This window comes from Entelurus aequoreus, linkage group LG01, assembly GCF_033978785.1.
Source record: "Entelurus aequoreus isolate RoL-2023_Sb linkage group LG01, RoL_Eaeq_v1.1, whole genome shotgun sequence".
Taxonomy (NCBI): domain Eukaryota; kingdom Metazoa; phylum Chordata; class Actinopteri; order Syngnathiformes; family Syngnathidae; genus Entelurus; species Entelurus aequoreus.
In genome coordinates, this window is record NC_084731.1 from 68,724,756 (window position 1) to 68,743,946 (window position 19,191).

The window sequence follows — 19,191 nt, forward strand, 5'->3', positions numbered from 1 at the left end:
CCATGCATGCCACTACCACTAACATGCTTCACTGATGAGGTGCTATGCTTTGGCTCTTGAGCAGTTCCTTGCCTTCTCCATACTCTTCTCTTTCCATCATTCTGCTACAAGTTGATCTTTGTCTCATCTGTCCATAAGATGTTGTTCCAGAACTGCACAAGCTCTTTTACATGTTTCTTGGCAAACTCTAATCTGGCCTTCCTGTTTTTGAGGCTCACCAATGGTTTACACCTTGTGATTAAACTTTTGTATTTCCTCTGGTGAAGTCTTCTCCTAAATGTTGATTTGGACACAGATACACCAACTGTACCCCCTGGAGAGTTTTCTTCCTCTGGCCAACTGTTGTGAAGGGCTTTTTCTTGACAAGGGAAGGTATTTGTCCGTCATCCACCACTTGTTTTCCATGGTCTTCCAGGTCTTTTGGTATTGCTGAGCTTAGCAGTGCGTTCTCTCTTTTTAAGAATGTACCAAACAGTTGATTTGGCCACACCTCATGTTTTTGCTGTCTCTCTGATGGCTTTGTTTTGATTTTTCAGCCTAATGATGGCTTGCTTCACTGATAGTGACAGCTCTTTGGACTTCATATTGAGAGATGACCTCCCCAGATTCCAAATTAATATACCACACTTGAAATGACATCTAGGCCTTTTATCTGCTCTTTGTAAATGAAATAAATGAAAAAAACAAGGGAATAACACACACCTGGCCATGGAACAGCTGAGTAGCCAATTGTCCAATTACTTTGGTCCCTTGAAAAGTGGAAGGCACATATTAAATGTGTTGTAATTCCTACACCGTTCACCTGACTTGGATGTAAATACCCTCAAATTAAAGCTCAAAGTCTGCAATTAAAGCACATCTTGATTGTTTCATTTCAAATCCATTGTGGTGTTGTACAGAGCTGGAATACTGAAAATTGTGTCAATGTCCAAATATTTATGGACCTAACCGTACATATATATATACACACATATATATATAAAATATATATTTACAAAAAATATATATATATATATCCTATACGTGTGTGTACATATATTAATATAAAGGATATATAGTTAATAATTAATATAATTGTATATTAAGAGTATGTGAAAGTTGGACTCCTACCTTGTTTACTTCAGTGACAACCTCTTTAAAGATTTGTAATCAGAAATATCAAGCAGATAAAATGTTCCAAACATGGATAAGTGTGGAGTATTTAAAATGTTTCCTATCATGCATTGCACTGGGTGTAATTTTGAATTATGTGTTGTGTTTGGACATTTTGTTTAACATCCACAAAGTTGAGTGAGCATGTGTGTTGACTGAGTTGCTTGCATTTCTTTTTTGAGCCATGACCGACTTGGACCGGGTCATATAAGTAAATGCTGTGCTGTTGGACATTTCGAAGCAACATTAATCATCCTTGACCTAATTTTCTCACGCTGCCCGAGTGATAGCATCGTTAGATATTTAACATCAACTTGAAAACCCCGGCGGGCCAGATTCCTCCTTCAACTCAACTGAAAACGCTGACGGGCCGCGGTTTGGACACCCCTGGTTTGTATAACAGCATGTTGGAACATTAACAAAAGCGGCGCGAGTCTCTCACCTCCGCCACGAAACAAAGCAGGAAGTTGAGCGCGGCCAAGGCCACGATCAGCATCTTGAAGTTGACATCTGAAAGGTGGTCAAGTCGCAGTGCCGCCATCAACGTCCGTGAAGGAGCCAACACCAAGTAGGCCATGGCGGCAAACAGGAGCAGCAGCAGACACAAGAAGATCACTGCGCACATGAACACAAACATTCGGTTTTCTCCACATATCAGACCAGATGCATGCATTACACCTATAATCCACCAGGGGGCAGTCCTTGCCTTAATAGAGGAATGTCCAGTCATTCTGCAAGAAACTTTACACATTCTTTCTTTCTTTCTTTAGTTTATTTCGAACATGAACACACTTACAGCATAATACATCACACAATTTCATATTATTTCACTTTACATCATGTCCGAAAAGGAGTAGGAAGAAGCAAAGCTTATTTAATGCTAGCACTTTCCCACTTCAGAGCGTTTAAATATATACATTCATTTACTGACTTTTTTTTATAGTAAAATGACATCGGTGAATGAGTAATACAACAGTTTTGTAATATATAATTAAGTCAGTCATTATTAACATACTGAGATGAAGAATATCTTATTTTCAATAAGGTTGAAAGTATTTTTCATAATTCTTCTTCTTTGTAAGCACTATTAATTTGAACAACCTCTTAAACTGGATCATATCAGTACAATGTTTAACTTCGTTACTTAATCCATTCCATAATTTAATTCCACATACTGATATGCTAAAGGTTCTAAGTGTTGTACGAGCATACAAATGTTTTAAATTAAAATTTCCTCTAAGGTTATATTTCTCCTCTTTAGTAGAGAATAATTGTTGTACATTCTTTGGTAGCAGGTTATAGTTTGCTTTGTACATCATTTCAGCTGTTTGCAATTTTACCAAATCATCAAACTTTAATATTTTTGACTCAATAAATAAAATGTTTGTATGTTCTCTATATCCAACATGAAATATTATTAGCGTTATGGTAAAGATGTATGAAACGTTATTATTTCCGTTAAGGTAAAGAGTTATGAAATATTATTAGCGTTATGGTAAAGATGTATGAAATATTATTACAGTTACGTGATATCACGAGGAAAATCCTATTTATGTATGAAATATTATTTACTGTTACGGTAAAGAAGTATGAAATATTAGTATTAGCGTTATGGTAAAGAGGTATATTATTAGCGTTATGGTAAAAATATAATATAACAATAAAAAAGTAAACAATGGTGGTCCCAGTGTTGATCCCTGGGGTACACCACAAGATATAATTAGCGCTGTAGGTTAGGTTCCTGTTGGTTAAGTAGCTTGTAGTTAAGATGTATGAAATATTTTGACCATTATGGTAAATGTATGATAAAAAATATTAGTGTCATAGATAATTTGTAATAAATAATATTATTAATGTTATGGTAAAGATGTATGAAATATTATTATTAGCATTAACGTAAAGATGTATGAAATAATAACAGTATTACGGTAAATACAGTCGTGGTCAAAAGTTTACATACACTTGTAAAGAACATAATGTCATGGCTGTCTTGACTTTCCAAAAATTTCTACAATTCTTATTTTTTTGTGATAGAGTGATTGGAGCACATACTTGTTGGTCACAAAAACATTCATGAAGTTTGGTTCTTTTATGAATTTATTATGGGTCTACTGAAAATGTGAGCAAATCTGCTGTGTCAAAAGTGTACATACAGCAATGTTAATATTTGCTTACATGTCCTTTGGCAAGTTTCACTGCAATAAGGTGCTTTTGGTAGCCATCCACAAGCTTCTGGCAAGCTTCTGCTTGAATTTTTGACCACTCTTCTTGACAAAATTGGTGCAGTTCAGCTAAATGTGTTGGTTTTCTGACATGGACTTGTTTCTTCAGCATTGTCCACACGTTTAAGTCAGGACTTTGGGAAGGCCATTCTAAAACATTAATTCTAGCCTGATTTAGCCATTCCTGTACCACTTTTGACGTGTGCTTGGGGTCATTGTCCTGTTGAAACACCCAACTGCGCCCAAGACCCAACCTCAGGGCTGATGATTTTAGGTTGTCCTGAAGAATTTGGAGGTAATCCTCCTTTTTCATTGTCCCATTTACTCTCTGTAATGCACCAGTCCCATTGGAAGCAAAACAGGCACAGAGCATAATACTACCACCACCATGCTTGACGGTAGGTCTGGTGTTCCTGGGATTAAAGGACTCACCTTTTCTCTTCCAAACATATAGCTGGGTATTGTGGCCAAACAGCTAATTTTTTGTTTCGTCTGACATCACATGGACAAAGATAAGACCTTCTGGAAGAAAGTTCTGTGGTCATGTAACCAAATATTAACATTTCTGTATGTATACTTTTGACACAGCAGATTTGCTCACATTTTCAGTAGACCCATAATAAATTCATAAAAGAACCAAACTTCATGAATGTATTTTGTGACCAACAAGTATGTGCTCCAATCACTCTATCACAAAAAAATAAAACTTAAAGAAATGATTGGAAACTCAAGACAGCCATGACATTATGTTCTTTACAAGTGTATGTAAACTTTTGACCACGACTGTATGTATTATATATTATTACTACAGTAATGGTGAAGACATGAAATATTATTGGCCTTATGGTAAAATTGCATGAAATATGATTATAATTAGTGTTATTGTAAAGCTATATGAAATATTATCATCATGGTAAAGATGTATGAAATATGATTATTAAAGTTATGGTAAATATTTATTAGATATTATTATTACAGTAATGGTGAAGACATATGAAATATTATTAGCCTTGTGGTAAAACTGCATGAAACATGATTATGATTAGCATTGTAGTAAAACTGTATGAAATATTACTGTTATGGTAAAGATGTATGAAATATGATTATTGAAGTTATGGTAAATTGGTAAATATGCATTAAATATTATTACAGTAGTGGTAAAGTTGTATGAAATATGATTAGCATGAAGAAGAATCTGTATTAAATGTGATGATGATTAGTGTTATGCTAAAACTGCATGAAATATGATAAGTGTGTGAAAATATGTTAACAGTTATGATAAGTGTATAAAATATGATTAGTTATGATTAAAGTGTATGAAATATTACCGTTGTGATAGAGAGGTTTCTTGTGAGGGAAGCCCTTGGTGAGCACCACGGCCATGAAGATGTACTGGAAGCCTGACACTGAGAAGACTGAGGTGTCGGCCATGTTGGGAAGATTTGCTGAGCCAAACACTGTAGAATTGACTGGAATATACCTGAGGGGAAACATCACACTATTATTATTTTTATGATTATTCCTCTAATAATGCACATTCACTTGACATACAAATAAACCTGAAGGGAAACATCACACTATTATTATTATTATTATGATAATGCACATTTACTTGACATAAAAATAAACCTGAGGGGAAACATCACACTATTATTATTATTTTTATGATTATTCCTCTAATAATGTATGTGGAGTTAAATTATACAATGGATTAAGCAAAGCAATCAAACAATGTACTAATATGATCCACTTTAAGAAAATCTTCAAACTTAAAGTGTATACAAAGTACAAAGTACATTCATTCATTCTCAAAATAATCTTACTCATCTCATCATATGAAATATAACTTACTTCACCAATTATTATTTATTTTTATTGTGATTACTTATGGAGTATATTGTGAATAAATTGAGAACAGGAAGTGAACAAAAGTTTTAGCAACTGTTATGTAAAAGAAAAGGGGTAGGATTAAATAAACTCTGCTTCTTCCTACTCCTTTTCGAACATGTTGAAAAAAGAAACTGGAAATTGTGATGTATCATGTTGTATGCTTGCATGTTCGAAATAAACTCAAACTCAACTCAACTCAACTATTCAGATTTACTTGACATAAAAATAAACTTGAGAGGAAACATCACACTATTATTATTATTATTATGATAATGCACATTTACTTGACATAAAAATAAACCTGAGGGGAAACATCACACTATTATTATTATTATTATTATGATAATGCACATTTACTTGACATAAAAATAAACCTGAGGGGAAACACCATACTATTATTATTATTATTATTATTATTATTATTATGATAATGCACATTTACTTGACATAAAAATAAACTGCGACCCGACCTCTGATAAGCGGAAGAAGATGGATGGATGGATGGACATTTACTTGACATAAAAATAAACCTGAGGGGAAACATCACACTATTATTATTATCTTTATGATAATGCACATTACTTGACATAAAAATAAACCTGAGGGGAAACATCACACTATTATTATTATTATTATTATTATGATAATACACATTTACTTGACATAAACATATCAATCCTATTAATGAGTTGTTAAATTAGCATCATGTCCATCTTTGATGGATTAGGAGTTTTAATCTGTCCAAGACCAAAAAGGATAAATTCCAATTCTGAACATTTCATTGACATTTTGATGACTGAGATTGTTGTAATCAATGTTGTTTGTTGCAAGAATTTACTCTAATGGCTTTCCTCCCACCACATTTACATGTGATTCATTCACAGCACCTGATAGAATCCACAAAGTGTTTACTTTCTCCACATGTTATGTTACAGCCTCATTCCAAAATGCAATATTCATTTTTCTCCTCAAAATTGTACACACAATACCCCATCATGACAATGTGAAAGTTTTTTGTTTTTTTTAATAAGTCCATCTACAAAGTATTGAGCAAAGGCTGTGAATATTTATATAAGTGTCATTTTTTATTTTTTTTAAATTTTGTAAACATTTTTGCTGAATTGGGAAAAAAAAGAAACATTTTGACAATGTCATTATGGGGTAATGTGTGTAGAATTTTGAGGACAAAAGTGAATTTATTAAATTTTTGCTGCAGCTATCAATTTTTTTAGGTCAGGTTTGTGACCCTGGTCACACGCTTGGGTCCTCAAAAATTTTAGAAGAAAAAACAAACTGCCATTGCTCAAAAAATAATAATGCATTAAATAAATGTTGTAACAAATTATTTATTTACTTAAGGCTCCAGTTAGTCCACATTAAATATTCCACATTAAAAATAATTTGGGGGAAAATATTGCATATTTTGTGTTTTTGCCATAAAAAACAGGGTTTTGACAAAAAGGGCATAAAACATCAAAAAAAGTTCAACTTTAAATCAACAGATGGATCTGAAGTTGATCTAGAGATAGGAGCGTTGAATAAAAAACATTTTTTTAAATTATTTTTTTATTGTTTTTTTCGTTTGATTTATGACCTTTTTGTCAGAGCCACCTTTTTTATAATACGGCAAACACTAAATATGCAAAATTTTCCCCAAAAAATATTTTTAAGTGAAATAATTAATGAGAACTAAAAATGTCAATAATTCAAAACAACATGGATTCATTATTATTTTTTTAAAGCATGACAGTTCAAGAAATTATTTGGGATGCGCTCATAAAAGTGAAAATGAGACTTTTTTAAAAAATTTTTACTTTCAACACTTAAGTCTCTAGTTTAACTTCAGATCTATCCCTCGATTAAACGTTTTTATTATTTTTTCTTGTTTGATTCATGCCCTTTTTGTCAAAGAAAACTTTTTTCTTATACGGCAAACAAAAAATATGCAAAATTTCCCTCAAAAAATATTTCAAAGTGTAATATTTTATGTGAAGTAAAGAAGTCAATAATTCATAACATTGATTTTAATTCATTATTATTGTTTTAACTGACAGTTTAAGAAAAACAATCAGACAACATTTTTTGAGATGCACTCATGAAAGTGTTAGAAATATAAAAAATACAACTTTTTATTTTCTTTTTTTTTATACAAATATAAAAAATAAGACTTTTTCTTTTCTTTTTTTACTTTCAACGCTTAAGTCTCTAGTTTAACTTCAGATCTATCCCTCGATTATAATATATAATATAATTTTTTCTTGTTTGATTCATGCCCTTTTTGTTAAAGAAAACTTTTTCTTATATGGCAAACAAAAAATATGCAAAATTTCCCTCAAAAAATATTTTAAAGTGTAATATTTTATGTGAAGTAAATATGTAAATAATTCATAACATTGATTTTAATTCATTATTATTGTAATTGGAGCCTTAAATACACTATATTGCCAAAAGTATTTGGCCACCTGCCTTGACTCACATATGAACTTGAAGTGCCATCCCATTCCTAACCCATAGGGTTCAATATGATGTGGGTCCACCTTTTGCAGCTATTACAGCTTCAACTCTTCTGGGAAGGCTGTCCACAAGGTTGCAGAGTGTGTTAATAGGAATTTTCCACCATTCTTCCAAAAGCGCATTGGTGAGGTCACACACTGATGTTGGTCGAGAAGGCCTGGCTCTCAGTCTCCGTTCTAATTCATCCCAAAGGGGTTCTATCGGGTTCAGGCCAGGACTCTGTGCAGGCCAGTCAAGCTCATCCACATAAGACTCTGTCATCCATGTCTTTATGGACCTTGCTTTGTGCACTGGTGCACAGTCATGTTGGAAGAGGAAGGGGCCCGCTCCAAACTGTTCCCACAAAGTTGGGAGCATGGACTTGTCCAAAATGTTTTGGTATTCTGGAGCATTCAAAGTTCCTTTCACTGTAACTAAGGGGCCAAGCCCAACTCCTGAAAAACAACCCCACACCATAATTCCTCCTCCACCAAATTTCACACGAAATGTAACGTTCTCCTGGCAACCTCCAAACCCAGACTCGTCCATCAGATTGCCAGATGGAAAAGCGTGATTCATCACTCCAGAGAAGGCGTCTCCACTGCTCTAGAGTCCAGTGGCGACGTGCTTTACACCACTGCATCCCCCGCTTTGCATTGGACTTGGTGATGTATGGCTTAGAATTAGATGCAGCTGCTCGGCCATGGAAACCCATTCCATGAAGCTCTCTGCGTACTGTACGTGGGCTAATTGGAAGGTCACATGAAGTTTGGAGCTCTGTAGCAACTGACTGTGCAGAAAGTCTTTGCACTATGCGCTTCAGCATCCGCTGACCCGTCTGTCAGTTTACATGGCCTACCACTTCGTGGCTGAGTTGCTGTTGTTCCCAAACTCTTACATTTTCTTCTAATAAAGCCGACAGTTGACTTTGGAATATTTAGATGTGAGGAAATATCATGACTGGATTTATTGCACAGGTGGCATCCTATGACAGTTCCACGCTGGAAATCACTGAGAGCGGCCCATTCTTTCACAAATGTTTGTAGAAACAGTCTCCATGCCTAAGTGCTTGATTTTATACACTGTGGCCGGGCCAAGTGATTAGGGCAACTGATTCTCATCATTTGGATGGGTGGCCTAATACTTTTGACAATATAGTATATGTCAATAATTCATAACAACATTGATTTTGATTCATGATTATTTTTTGAGCAATGTCAGTTTTTAAAGTAAAAAAAACCAGCAAGCATGGCAGCTTTGTGTAATTAGTCACACTGCAACTTTTTCTTGTTAAATTTCACCTGTTTGCTCTTTTATTTCACTTTGTTTTGTTTTTTTTATAGTATTTGATGTGAAGTAAATATGTAAATATTTCATAACAACATTGATTTTAATTAATTATTATTGTTTTTAACAATGACACTTCAAGAAAACAAAATCCCACAAAATTTATTTGGGATGCACTCATAAAAGTGTTAGAAATATACAAAATAAGTCTTTTGTTTTCTTTTTCTACTTTCAACGCTTAAGTCTCTAGTTTAACTTCAGAGGTATCCCTCGATTAAAAGTTTGTATTATTTTATTCTTATTATATTTGAGATATAGTATATATTTGACTTATTTTTGACCATTTTTATGGATTTTTGTTCAGATTTCTCCTCCCTGAGTCGGGACGCCCTGGTCCTTCACAGACTTTGCACTGACCAGTCCTGAGAGACGGTGAGGAAGAGCGCCGCCAGCTGGCCCAGGATCACTAGGGAGAAGTGGACCAGTAGGCTGCCGAAGACAGGGAGGGTCAGCAGGTTGGCAGGCGGCCTGCGGGGTGGAGCTCCTCGCTGGGGCCCTCCTCTACCCATCACCACGGCCAGCAGGGTCACCAGGACCAGGTCGGTGAACAGGAACTGCAGGTCGGCCATGTTGGTGCCCACGGTGTAGAGGACCAGCACTGAGGTGAACTGGATGATGCTGTAGGCGGCCATGTATCGGAAGAGGCTGAAGGAGGTGACCAGCGAGCATCGGCCTTCCCTGCAGGGGCCAGGACAAGTTGTCTTACGGTCCCTCCTCCCACTATACATCACACTCTTGCCTGATGAGCAGCGGCACGCAGCCGACGTTCCCCGTCTTGGAGGTGAACGGCGACGCGATGGAGCCTCAGCTTCAGACAGAGACACCCGATGTCGGCCGCTCTCAGGGCGCCGCAGTCGTTGGCGCCGTCGCCGCACATGCCCACCCGGTAGCTGTGGCAGACACAGAGAAATGGGGATGTGGTGGCAGTGCCGATACAAAAAGTCCACAAAAAACTAAGGTGAAGACATCACAGAAATTTTAAAACATCACAAAAGCACAAGGCTGATGCGACCAGCGGCACCATTTCTACATACAACTACAAAAGTAAAGCACCGGAAAACCCCAAAAAATGAGCAATAAATACCGCAAATTACGGACAACCGCTGCTTTTTTCCTACACTTTGAACCATGTGGCTTATAAAACAGTGCGGCTAATTTATAGATTTTTCTTCGATGACCGCCAGAGTACAAATAGTTTAAAAAAAAAAGCAAATACACTGAAAAGGTGTGTCATTGTTTGTGCTATGGCGCCATCTTTCAGGACGAGTTCGCCCACTGCTGGTTTTCATGCATATTTGTACGTGCTATCTAATGTAATCAAGCTAGCGTCGTTAGCACTAGCTAATATGCTAACATGTTTACGAGTGTCTGTGTTAGTATTATTAGCTTACAATAGCATTCTTTTTGTATTGTCTCAGTTTTGTAAATTTGAAACCGTAAGCCTTTTGGGATGATGGGCCGTCAGAAAGTTGTTTTGTAATGTGTTAGCAGTAGCTAATATGCTAACATGTTATGAGTGTCTGTGTTAGTAACTTACAATGGCATTACTTCTGTATTGTTTCAGTTCCGTAAATTCACCAAAACGTCACTGAGGAGTTATTGAGTCTGTTTAGCTGATTGGAGAGCTAGCTTGCGCAGCTAGTGGGTCCATGACGAGGACTTCTGTTTTGTTTAATCAGCCGTTTTACTGCCGTGTTACAGACACTGTTTGGAAACAATTAAGGTACGTAAAAACATATGTACAGATTATTTCTATGAATAACGCTACAATATTTTAATATTTGGTCATTATGGTGGTACTTGGAGAGCCAAATGTTTTCTGAGGTGGTACTTGGTGAAAAAAGTTTGACAACCACTGCTGTAGTTTTTAGCGCTTCCATGGTGAGTCTACTGACAGATATACGTTTGAACCACACGCTACTTTATATTAAAAAGGCAAGATTGTTTTATAGATATCTCTGTAATATTCAAGCTCGTTTTGGCAATACTGATCCGATACTTTGTGCAAATATACCTAATGTGCCTGCTGAATTTGAAAAAGTTGTGTGTTTTCAAATAGCATATCTATCTTAAAAAAACAACAGTAAAAATATAAGAAAAAAGAGAAAATAATCTGAATGTAATATTTTTTTTATAAACTTAGCCCCCTTTACTTCATGTTTTGTCTTTACTAGACATGTTTTTTGCAAAAAATGTTTTAATAAAAACATTTAAAGACTGATCTAAACTATTGAAAACTCTCAAAATAAAAATAAAACACTTAAAATATAAACAAAGTTTAGTTAGTTGATTATAAAAATTGAACAGTACTAACTTATGAAGTAATTAATGTGAAAAATTACAACAACCATTAAAAACACTGTTGAATGTGCAACTGAACATTAATATTTTCATACAGGCAAAATGTTTGACTACTAAGTTATGCAGTTACACAATCATATTAATATTATTATTATTATTATATTCTTATATGGGAAAAAACAATAGTAAAAATTTAAGAAGAAGAAAAAAAGGGTTTGTAATGAGAAAAAGCTGAAATGTTTGAACTATTAATAATAAACAATCACCAATAATAAAGCTGACAATGTACATGGCCCCTGCATACTTAAGATTTTTCAGTTGGTGGAAAGAGTTTGGACACCTCTGAACTATAAAGTATCAATATTTTGATTTGAGGATCAATATTAGAATATTAGGGAATGCAATCTCCTTTTTAAACTTGTGACGTTTTGCGGGCCTATTTGAAGTCATAAGGCCCGTGGGCCGTAGTTTGGACACCCTTGCCTTAAAACATTGTTAATACAACTTTAAGTTGACGTCAGTGTTCTTTTTTTTATATATTTGTGCACCTAAACTCACTTCAGCTTCTGCAGTTCTTTCACCAGCCGTGTTTTCTGGTCAGGTGCCATGCGTGCAAAGACTGTGGCTCGCATCAAAACCTGCAATGAGGTAATAGCGGCGCTTGTGTGAGGATCGGGGGAGAGAGTTCTGGTGCAGTGAACCGTGGTCGTCACCTTGGCCAGGTGTTCGGGGAAGTGGTCGCTGAGGATGTCGAAGGAAGTGCCGCCGAGAGCCAAGTGGTAGACCACGTCTCCTTGGTAGGCGCCCTGAGAGGTGAAGGGCATGGCATATAGATCAAGTTGGTAGTGAATTTAAGGAAAATAAAATGACACTTGTCTCGAGGAGGACAAACTAGCTACTGTAAACTCCCGACATGACACTTGTCTCGAGGAGGACAAACTAGCTACTGTAAACTCCCGACAATAAGCCGCTACTTTTTTCCAACATTTTGAACCCTGCGGCTTATAAAACGGCACGGCTAATTTGTGGATTTATTTTCGCTTCTTGCCATGTTTTGTGTTCAATAGTTTTCATTAAACCCTCCCAAGCTCGGACTGAAAAGGTGTTTTACTGTTTGTGCTATGGCGCCATCCTGTTTTGCCTTAAACCGAAAGTAAAACCGTCCACAGCGTTTCTACTCGTATGGATTCTTCATTCATCACTCCAAGCGACGTTTGTAAGTTTTACAATACAACTAAAACAATTCTTACTTACTAAACCGTCCAATGTGTGATGTCTGTAGGAGTGTTTATATGCACATTTGTTTGTGCTATCGTAATGTAATCAAGCTAGCGTCGTTAGCATTAGCTAACATGCTAACACCTTTACAAGTGTCTGTGTTAGTATTATTAACTTACAATAGCAATCTTTGTGTATTGTTTCAGTTCACTGTGGAGTTATTGAGTCTGTTTAGCTGATTGGAGAGCAGCCAGTGGGTCCATGACGATGACTTCTGTTTTGTTTGATCAGCCATTTCACTGCCATGTTACAGACACCGCTTGGAAACAATTGAGGTATGTAAATAAACATTTATGTGTAAATAACTCATTTCACAAGGTATATATATATATCTGCGGCTTATAGTCCAGTGCGGCAAAAATAGGGAAAATATTTTTTCCTTCTAAAATTTAGTGGGTGTGGCTTATATACCGGTGTGCTCTATAGTCCGGAAAATATGGTAAATAACATAACAATACTACTACTATTAATAATAATAATAATAATAATAATAATAATAATAATAATAATAGAGTCTTCCTCGATTATCCGCGTGTAAGTGAATTTATGCAAAGTAGGGACACTATTTTATGATTTTTAAGAATATTATTATATTGTTATTAAATAATTTTTAAGTCCTCCACACAGTTTTCACCCACTTATTAACACTTCACGTACTCATTTTAACATGAAACTTAAATATGATGTAAGGTGACACGCTACTTTGGAGCAACAAGTTCAAAGCAGGAAGTAACTTTTTACGAATGAGAGCATGAAATAAAATCAGTCCCTTGGGCACAAAACTGAAAATAATACAGCTCTCCAAAAAGTGCACTTCTGCTGCTATTTGACATAACTGTTTGTTATGATGCTTTGACATTTTTGCACTTTATTTCTTTATTGAAAGAAAATTCTATAAAGAGAAAAGTTGTTTGAAAATGTGGTTACAATGCTAAAAAATGAAAAGTTAAAGCTAAAAAAAAGAAATGCACTTTATTGAGTTAACATTATTTCTTTATAGGGGGAAACATGTGATGTTATGAGCCAGGGAATATAACAACTACACCTACCCAGCATGCAACGGGAGTGACGAGCATGCGCGGTAGCCCCGAAAAGTGTTGTTGCAGTCGCCACCCGGCAGCTAAGAATGAGGTTATGAGCACGCTGTGAAAGTAAACGTCAAGAACTCAGCCAACACGCCTCGTCTGCATTATTTATAATTAGACAGACAACACATATACAGTGTGATTTTGTTTTGTTTACAAGGAAAGAAAAACAAAAGTTAAAAAAGGGAGTCGTCATATATGTTGTATATATATGTATGTGCTGCGGTTGCTTTAAGAACGTTGCAACAGCTGCCGTAAAGGAGGTGCGTTGCTAGCCTAGTTGCTATGTTTCCGGTTGGTCGTAAAAGTGTTCGTCATGTGTTTGTACCCTGCTCAAATCTCTCAGTAAAGTTATTCATTGGATTATACCTTTTGTTTTGAACTTTATTACACCTTGGAGCGCTTTTTCCGGTCCATTTTTTTCCTGCTTTCGCTATCTGCGCCTCATTTCTTGTGATGTCCCACGGGGCATTTCTGGTCGGGGATCGTTTCGTTCACAGGGATTCGAATAAAGAACCAACTCTTTTTCTTTACTATAGTGGTCTCGATAAAGGGTACCGGTTCTCAAAAAGGGATTCGAGTCCGAAGACTCGGTTCTTTTCTAATCGAACAACCGGGAAAACCGGATTCGAGTATTATCCCTAATTGTAGCTGAGCTAGTCTCCAGCGCCCCCCGCGACCCCGAAGGGAATAAGCGGTAAAAAATGGATGGATGGATTATATAGAACAAATGTTTGAAAATATCCCCCATTTAACCAAAAAGTAGGTCTAATAAAATCAAATAAACATGTGCATGCGGACATGGCTAATGATAATGCTAGTGTAGATCCGTATGTATGTTTTTGGATTCATACTTGATTATGTGTGTGCTGGTTCAGTAAATTTCAAGACAAAGTGTTAGTTGACTGACCTGGGTTGGGACCACGGAACCCTCCCCGTCCTCCAGGTGGAACCTCAGTGTGGGCGTGGCCTGACTTGTGAGGGCACTGGCTTGGACAAACACCACCCCCTCGTCGGGCCGCACCATGCCGCAGTTTTTCGCCACGTTGACTGCAGTTAGAATGTTGTCGCCTGCGTGAAGGGCGACATCGCTTTTATTTAGCGCCTGTGACTTGGCGTGCACATTTGGCGTCGGGGTCGTCACTCACCTGTGACCATGACGGTGCGAAGCGTCGCCGTCCTCAGCGTGTTGATGACCTGGGAGCTTTCTGGCTTCACCAGGTTTTTCATCATGAGCAGACCCAAAAAGACCATTTCTTTTTCCACCTCGCCTCTGTGGTTAAAATTCAATGAGCTGCTCCTAAAAGTACCGAGTTATTGTGCAATACTAACAATATTCTAATAATACCAGTATTGTGCCGCTAATCACTAGCTGGCCACTAGCGGGCTAATCGCTGGACCGCAACTAGTATCCTAACCAGTAGCTGACAACTGGCGCGTCTATCGTTTAGCTGGTGACTACAATAGAATAGAATAAAGTTTTATTGTCATTATTACAGTGAACAGGTTCAAAGAACAATGAAATTGGAGCAGATCCCCCTAAGGTGCATACACAATAATATAGTAATATAAATAAAATAAATAAAAAAGAAGATATCTATCTATCTATCTATCTATATATATATCCACACACATGCATGTATCCATACATATGCATATATATATACATATACACATACACACATACATACACATATATACACATATATACAGTACATATACACATATATATATGTATACATACATACATATATATATATATATATATACATACATATATATATATATACATACATACATACATATACATATATACAGTATACATATATACATACATACATACATATATATATATATACACATACATATATATATATATATACATACAGTGGGGCAAAAAAGTATTTAGTCAGCCACCCATTGATTGTCAATGGGTGGCTGACTAAATACTTTTTTGCCCCACTGTATATATACATACATACAAACATATATGTATACATACATATATATATATATATGTGTGTATACATACATACATATATATGTATACATACATACATATATATGTATACATACATATATGTATATACCAGGGGTCGGCAACCCGCGGCTCCGGAGCCGCATGCGGCTCCTTGACCACTCTGATGCGGCTCAGCTACATACATTTCGACCCCCCGATTTTCCCAGGAGACTTATGGATCTCAGTGTCTCTCATAGATTACTCCCAGGGAAAAAACAATCCTATTTACACTCTAATTACTAAATAAAGGGCGTGCTCTAATTGCACTGCAGTAATTGTCGTCTATAGCAGTCTATACAGTCCCGCCACATGTTGCATGTTGTTATTAGTTACTCACAGGAGACAGCAAAGCATACTTACTCATCAGCCACACAGCTTACACTGACGGTAGCCGTATCAAACAACTTTAACATTGTTACGTTACAAATATGCGCCACACTGTGAACCCACACCAAAAAAGAATGAAAAACACATTTCTGGAGAACATCCCACCGTAACACAACATAAACACAACACAACCATTACCCAGAATCCCATGCAGTCCTAACTCTTCCGGTCTACATTATACACCCCCGCTACCACCAAATCCCCCCACACATCAACCCCCCCCCCCCCCCCCCTCTCCGTGCGTTGGTTGAGCGGAAGAGTTAGGGCTGCATGGGATTCTGGGTATTGGTACCGTCAGTGTAAGATGTGTGGCTGCTGAGGTAGTACGCCTTGCTGTCACTTACATGAGCAAGCTGAAACTGCATTCTACATGTGGTCGAGCAGGTACACTGTTAGGGCAGATTGTAGAGGATGCCAAATGCAGTGTCATCACGCTCTGATATTCTGGAGTCTCCCGGGAAAAATGAGAGGGTTGGCAAGTATGACGCTATCAAGCGCCATTCATTCAAAACTCGCGGGCTGCACTAACATCAAATTTCTACATTAAAGTGCGTGTGTCGGAGACCCCTGGTTAACATAGCACAAGGCATTTAAGCTTTGTATGCGGTGTTTTTCATTTTAAAAAAAATTTTGTGGCTCCCATTACTTTCTTTAATTTGTGAAACTTGCCAAAATGGCTCTTTGAGTGGTAAAGGTTGCCGACCCCTGGTATATACATATATATACAGTATACATATATAAACACATATATATTATGTTTTGTCTTTCATTACGTTTTACTTCTGTTACTCTATGTAAAAAAATAAATATATATATACATTATATATATATAAATAATATATATAATTTCCACATTGTGGGATAAATAAAAGCATTTCCTATCTTATAGACACACACATATGTATATATACACACATACACACACTATTTACATATACATATATATATACACACACACACAAATGTATATAAAACATACACACACATATATATATACATTGTTATATATGATATATAATATATACATACATTATATATGATATATATTTATACATGTAGATATATTCAAATATGTTCACACATTAATACATACATACATATACACAAATGTAGTGTATATAATACATATACACGCACATATTGTTATATTTAAATGATATATATTATATATACAGTATATTAAAATATTTATTTGTATATTTATGCGCACACACACATATATACATACATATAAGCGCGCACACACACACACACACACACACACACACACACACACACACACACACACACACACACACACACACACACGCACGCACGCACGCACGCACGCACACACACACACACGCACGCACGCACGTCCTACCGTTCAATAGTGCTGAGATCAGCACGGTGGTCCACTGGTTTGTAGGCCAGAGCAAGAACTCTGAGGCCTTCGCTGGAAAAGATGCGTAGTTTGCTTGAGAAGTCTGGTGGCACTGTCAACATAAAGCAGTTTATTTCCTATGAAAAAAGCATCCAGTTTGTAAAAAGGTGCACATATGACCCCAGAGTAGAGTTGGACACGTTTCCCTTCAATCCTCATTCTGACCTGTGTCTTGTCGGCAAAGGCCGGCCACCATCTCAGGGGAGCCCTTCATGAAAGCCAGAGCTGAGCGCCCCCCGGAGGCCACCGTCACCACACTCATCCTGCGCAGGGCCGAGGAGAAGGTGAACCTCCGCACTATTGCCAGGGCCTGGCTTGCAGACTGTCGGGAGAAAACCAAGATGTGACCACGGGGAACCGCCGGCTGAAACGACCGATGACGACGCTCACACTTTCGGGAAAAGGGAACGGCCTTAAAGGAGGTCTCAGCACCGCTAAAACTCTGTGGCCTGCGAACTCGGCATCCAGCGCCTCAGCGCCCTCTCCAGGCTCCTGGAGGGACTGCAACAGGAGCACAACAATGTGGTTCTGCAGCTCCAAACATGTCAATAAAGTGCATTTCATATCAAAACTGGGAGAAAGCGGGAATTCAACCGGGAACTCTGATTACTAAACAACATTTACCGTAAAAATAAGCCGCTACTTTTTATGCTATGAACCCTGCGGCTTATAAATCGGTGCGGCTAATTTATGGATTTTTCTTTGCCGACTGTCACAATACAAATAACAAGCAAAGACACTGAAAAGGTGCGTTATTTTTTCTGTTATAGCGCCATCTTTTGGACGAGGAACCGGAAGTACAAGTCCTGTTCTGTCTTCTAATCAGCCATAGTTTCTACTCGTAATGATTTTTCATTCATCGCTCCAAGCAACATTTGCAAGTCTTACAATGTAACTAAAACAATTCTTACTTACTAAAGCGTCCCATATGTGATGTTTGTAGGAGTAATGTAATCACGCTAGCGTCGTTAGCATTAGCTGATATGCTAACAGGTTTACGAGTGTCTGTGTTAGTATTATTAATGGCATTCTTTTTGTATTGTTTCAGTTTCACAAATTTCTCAGTAAATTGACCAAAACGTCAGCGTGAAATTATTGAGTCTGTTTAGCTAATTGGAGAGCTAGCTTGCGCAGCTAGTGGGTCCACGACGATGACTTGTGTTTTGTTTGATCAGCCATTTTACTGCCGTGTTACAGACACCGTTTGCAAACAATTAATGTATGTAACATTTACAAAATATTTCATTTCACAACGTATACATCAGCGGCTTATAGTGGATTTTTTATATGTGGAATTTGTTTACAATCTTTTTGTAAGACAAGAACGTTGCGCTCTATAGTCGGTAAAATACGATGTTGATGGGTTCCGGTGACCATGGATGAGATGCTGGCTGTCCAGAGTTGGGACCCGGGGTGGACCGCTCGCCTGTGCATCGGTTGGGGACGTCTCTGCGCTACTGACCTGTCTCAGCTCGGGATGGTCTCCTGCTGGCCCCACTATGGACTGGACTCTCACTGTTATGTGGATCCACTAGGGACTGTACTTAGAGGGGGGGTTACCCACATATGCGGTCCTCTCCAAGGTTTCTCATA

At 37.2% G+C, this 19,191-nt stretch overlaps 1 protein-coding gene across 1 annotated transcript in view; it reads right to left on the reverse strand.

Annotated features, from left to right (window-relative positions):
- LOC133656218 (polyamine-transporting ATPase 13A2-like) overlaps nt 1–19,191 on the reverse strand; it is a 60,134-nt gene that overhangs the window by 3,271 nt on the left and 37,672 nt on the right. Inside the window, 13 exon segments of the mRNA XM_062057139.1 lie at nt 1,595–1,767; nt 4,703–4,854; nt 9,462–9,782; nt 9,844–9,907; nt 9,910–9,927; nt 9,930–9,994; nt 11,964–12,043; nt 12,119–12,211; nt 14,679–14,839; nt 14,917–15,041; nt 17,539–17,650; nt 17,764–17,920; nt 17,989–18,099. Of these exon segments, the coding sequence (XP_061913123.1) occupies nt 1,595–1,767; nt 4,703–4,854; nt 9,462–9,782; nt 9,844–9,907; nt 9,910–9,927; nt 9,930–9,994; nt 11,964–12,043; nt 12,119–12,211; nt 14,679–14,839; nt 14,917–15,041; nt 17,539–17,650; nt 17,764–17,920; nt 17,989–18,099 (1,632 nt within the window).